Source organism: Vicia villosa, linkage group LG7 (assembly GCF_029867415.1).
Source record: "Vicia villosa cultivar HV-30 ecotype Madison, WI linkage group LG7, Vvil1.0, whole genome shotgun sequence".
NCBI classification, from domain to species: Eukaryota; Viridiplantae; Streptophyta; class Magnoliopsida; order Fabales; family Fabaceae; genus Vicia; species Vicia villosa.
Genome location: NC_081186.1, coordinates 73,142,087 through 73,145,658, shown reverse-complemented (window position 1 = coordinate 73,145,658; position 3,572 = coordinate 73,142,087). Strand labels below are relative to the sequence as shown.

The following is a 3,572-nucleotide window of genomic DNA, read 5'->3' as shown; positions in this document are numbered from 1 at the left end:
TGGGGGACTATAACAATATTGCTACCTCACATGATAGGTTTGGAGGTAAGCTAATTGTGGAGGCTAAGTATAAGGACTACAATGACATGTTGAGTACCACTGGTTTATGTGAAATGGATAGCAAAGGAGAATTCTTCACTTGGTCTAACAAATAGAGTACCAATCCAATCTACTCCAAGATTGATAGACTTATAGCAAATACTGAATGGCTCCAAGACAATGGGGATTTAACTCTTAATGTGCTTTCTCCCCACATATCTGATCATGCTATGTTATACCTTAGTATACCTGTTATTCATAAGCACAATAGAAGTTTCAAATTTAATACTAGCTAGAGTGACATTACTGATTTTCATGATGTGGTTAGAAATAATTGGAACAAACCTATGCAGGGCAGACCTATGGAGATTTTATGGAAAAAACTAATCAGATTGCAACCTGAGTTGAGGAAATTGAACAGACCTGTGCCTGATTTACAATTGAAGATTACTTAATCCAGGAGTAATCTTGAGAAAGCCTGTGTAGATCTCAAGAGCCAACCTATGAACAAGCAGAGGACTGAGAATGTTAAAACTGGTACTGCAGAGCTGGTTAAATGGAATGAGATGGAGGAGAAGAGCATGCTACAGAAAACAAAAATCAATTGGCTGAAGATGGGGATGAAAATAATGCTTTCTTTCATGTCTCTCTAAAAACTAGGAGGAATGCTAACAGTATCCAGTTTATTCAAAAAGATTATGGGACTATCCTGACTGAGCAGAAGGATATTGAAGAGGAATTGCTGGAGTTCTATAGAAACCTTATGGGGTAGGCTAAAAGCAGTATTATGCACATCGATGTTGAGGCAATGAGGAGAGGTAAGCAGATTGGTGTTGATCAAAGGAACATGCTGATTAGTCAAGTCACTTCTTTAAAATTTTCTGGCCCATTATCAAAACTGATGTTGTAGCAGCTATTCATGTGTTCTTTCATCACTGCAGGATTCTTAAGGATTTCAAAAGAACTATAGTTACCCTGATCCCTAAGACTGCAGAGGCTAAACAAGCCAAAGATTATAGGCCTATTACAGGATGCACGACTGTCTATAAGATTATCTCAAAAATTCCGACTTAAAGGCTAGGGAAAATTCTGCCTAGTATTATCAATATCAATCAGGCTGCATTCATACCTAGGCAAATTATCCATAACCACATCATGCTAGATTTTGAATTATTGAGAGGATATACAAGAAAGGGTGGTACTCCAAGATGTATGCTTCAATTGGATCTCCAAAAAGCATATGCCATGGTGGATTGGTATGCTTTGGAACATGTGATGCAAGAAATAGGTATGCCTCAAATGTTTATCAATTGGGTTATGGTAGCAGTTACTAATGTCAACTATGAATTTACTGTCAATGGTAATGTATCTGAGATCATACAGGCAAAGAGAGGCTTAAGGCAGGGGATCTTATATCCCCCTTACTTTTTGCTCTCATGATGGAGTATTTGAATAGGCTTTTGGTCAAAATGCATTCCCATGCTAAATGTGAGAAGGCTGGTATAACCAATCTCACATTTGCGGATGACATCCTCATGTTTTGCAAAGGGGACATCACTTCTGTCCAGATGCTTATTAAAACTGTGCAGGATTTTTTTGATTCTATTGGTTTGGTGATCAACCCCAGAAAATGCAAAGTCTTTTATGGAGGTACGGATAGAGACACCAAGGAGCAGCTGATTAGAAGTACTTCTTTTGAGGAGGGAATTCTTCCTATGAAGTACCTTGGAGTTCCTATTACTAGAAAGAGATTAAATATACACCACTACATGCCATTAATTGAGAAGATAATGAAGAGAATGAAACATTGGACCTCCAAACTTCTGAGCTATTCTGGAAGAATCTTACTTGTGAAAAGTGTGATCTTGGCTATAACTCAATACTGGATGCAGTGTGTTCCTATTCCTCAATTTGTGATAAATAAGATTGATAAACTTTTTATAACTTTCTTATAGGCTGGGAGTATGGATAATAGTCGAAAGAGCCCAGTAGCTTGGCAGACAATGTGCAGTCCTAAAAACCAGGGTGGACAAGGCATTATCAATCTTACCATTTAGAACAAGGTCACAATGATGAAGTGCCTCTAGAATTTGAGTAGAAAGGCAGACAATATGTGGGTCAAATAGATCCACATGTACTACTTAAAAGGGCGAAATGTCATGAATGCTAGTATAATCCAAAGTAGCTCGTGGGTGATGAAGAACATCTTGGCCTTGAGAAATGTTGTGCAGCAACATCAGCAGGTCAGGGACAACATGCTTGGTCAACATAAATTCAATATGAGTGCAATGTATGAGGTTCTGGCTCATAGTAACCAGAATGTGGAGTGGAGGCGTCTGCTGAAGAGAAGTGCTGCAAGACCAAGAGCCAAGTTCATCACATGGTTGACTTGCCATAGAAAATTGGCAATAAAAGACAAACTCAAAAGATTCAATATGATTGATTCCAGCACCTACAGCCTTTGCCATACTGATGAGGAAAGCATTAGCCATTTGTTTTTTACTTGTAGGGAGACTGTGAACATTTGGAAGCAGGTTCTAATGTGGATGAATATTGATCACCAACCGAAGCTGTGGTATGATGAGATCATGTGGGCTTTGCAGTATGTTTCACGCAAGGGTTGGAGAGCTAGCCTAATGAAGATTGCTCTGGCTGGAGTAATCTATGGTATTTGGCATAGAAGAAACATGGTAGTTTTTGGTCATACTACTCAATTTGATACTGTACAGAATATTATAGACAACAAAGTTTATAGGGGCTGGCTTTATAGGAGAACTAGAAGCCATATTGCTTAATTGATGTTATAGGTTTTTTGTTTTTTCTTGAGGGTTGGATCTTTTGATCACCTTGTGTAACTTTGTTTTTTGATAGTAATATATCTCTTTGCTTCAAAAAAATTACATCAATCTAATAAAAATACAGACATCAAAAGTCTGATCAAACTGAGACTAATGAGACTAGTAGTTCTAATACATATTCAAACAAAACAAGACCCCCAAAAATCCAAGCCAACATCAACATAAAAACATAACTTCCTTGATGTTATCCAAGATAATTGAACTCTCCCAGAGCATAGTCGACCAACACATTACCATGTGTTGTATGATGAAAATAGAATCAGTGCATAATAGCTATAAAGTTTTAGTTGTTTTAAATTACGTTAAGCATAAGTTATTAGTAAAAATTTGAAAATGATCTGCACTAAATCTAATTTCATCATACAACACATGATAATGTTGGTCGACTATGCTTTGAGAGAGTTCAGTTATCTTGGATAACGCCAAAGAAGTTATGTTTTATTGTTGATGTTGGCTTGACTTTTTGGGGGCATTATTTTGTTTGAATATGGAAGTTATTGTTTACTACCCCGTCGACGTCTGTGGGCGGAGGGCATCTGTGAGGAACCCTCAGCATCATCCCGAGGCCTCTGTGATGAAGTAGTAGATGGTGAAGGCCATAATGTGTGCATTGTTATACAAATAAAATCGATTTGGATACAATGTAGTTATATCAAGAAAAGAAGAAAAAATTAT

The 3,572-nt window shown here is 37.4% G+C and overlaps 2 protein-coding genes across 2 annotated transcripts; both read left to right on the top strand.

Annotated features, from left to right (window-relative positions):
* Window positions 1-1,194: 1,194 nt before the first annotated feature.
* Window positions 1,195-2,096, top strand: LOC131619325 (uncharacterized). Its single transcript, XM_058890434.1, has 3 exons — window positions 1,195-1,327; window positions 1,423-1,952; window positions 1,995-2,096. The coding sequence occupies exons 1-3, from the start codon at window positions 1,195-1,197 to the stop codon at window positions 2,094-2,096; spliced, it is 765 nt and encodes a 254-aa protein (XP_058746417.1).
* A 102-nt stretch (window positions 2,097-2,198) lies between these two features.
* Window positions 2,199-2,834, top strand: LOC131619324 (uncharacterized). Its single transcript, XM_058890433.1, has one exon. It carries the CDS (start codon window positions 2,199-2,201, stop codon window positions 2,832-2,834), a length of 636 nt encoding a protein of 211 aa, XP_058746416.1.
* The last annotated feature ends 738 nt before the right edge of the window (window positions 2,835-3,572 follow it).

Bases quoted from the DNA above. Each gene is read 5' to 3' on its own strand.
- LOC131619324 (XM_058890433.1), top strand. From the start codon at position 2,199: ATGAATGCTAGTATAATCCAAAGTAGCTCGTGGGTGATGAAGAACATC.
- LOC131619325 (XM_058890434.1), top strand. From the start codon at position 1,195: ATGCTAGATTTTGAATTATTGAGAGGATATACAAGAAAGGGTGGTACT. The intron at 1,328-1,422 runs GTATGCCTCAAA...GAGATCATACAG, and splicing joins ACATGTGATGCAAGAAATAG to GCAAAGAGAGGCTTAAGGCA. The intron at 1,953-1,994 runs GTGATAAATAAG...ACTTTCTTATAG, and splicing joins GTGTTCCTATTCCTCAATTT to GCTGGGAGTATGGATAATAG.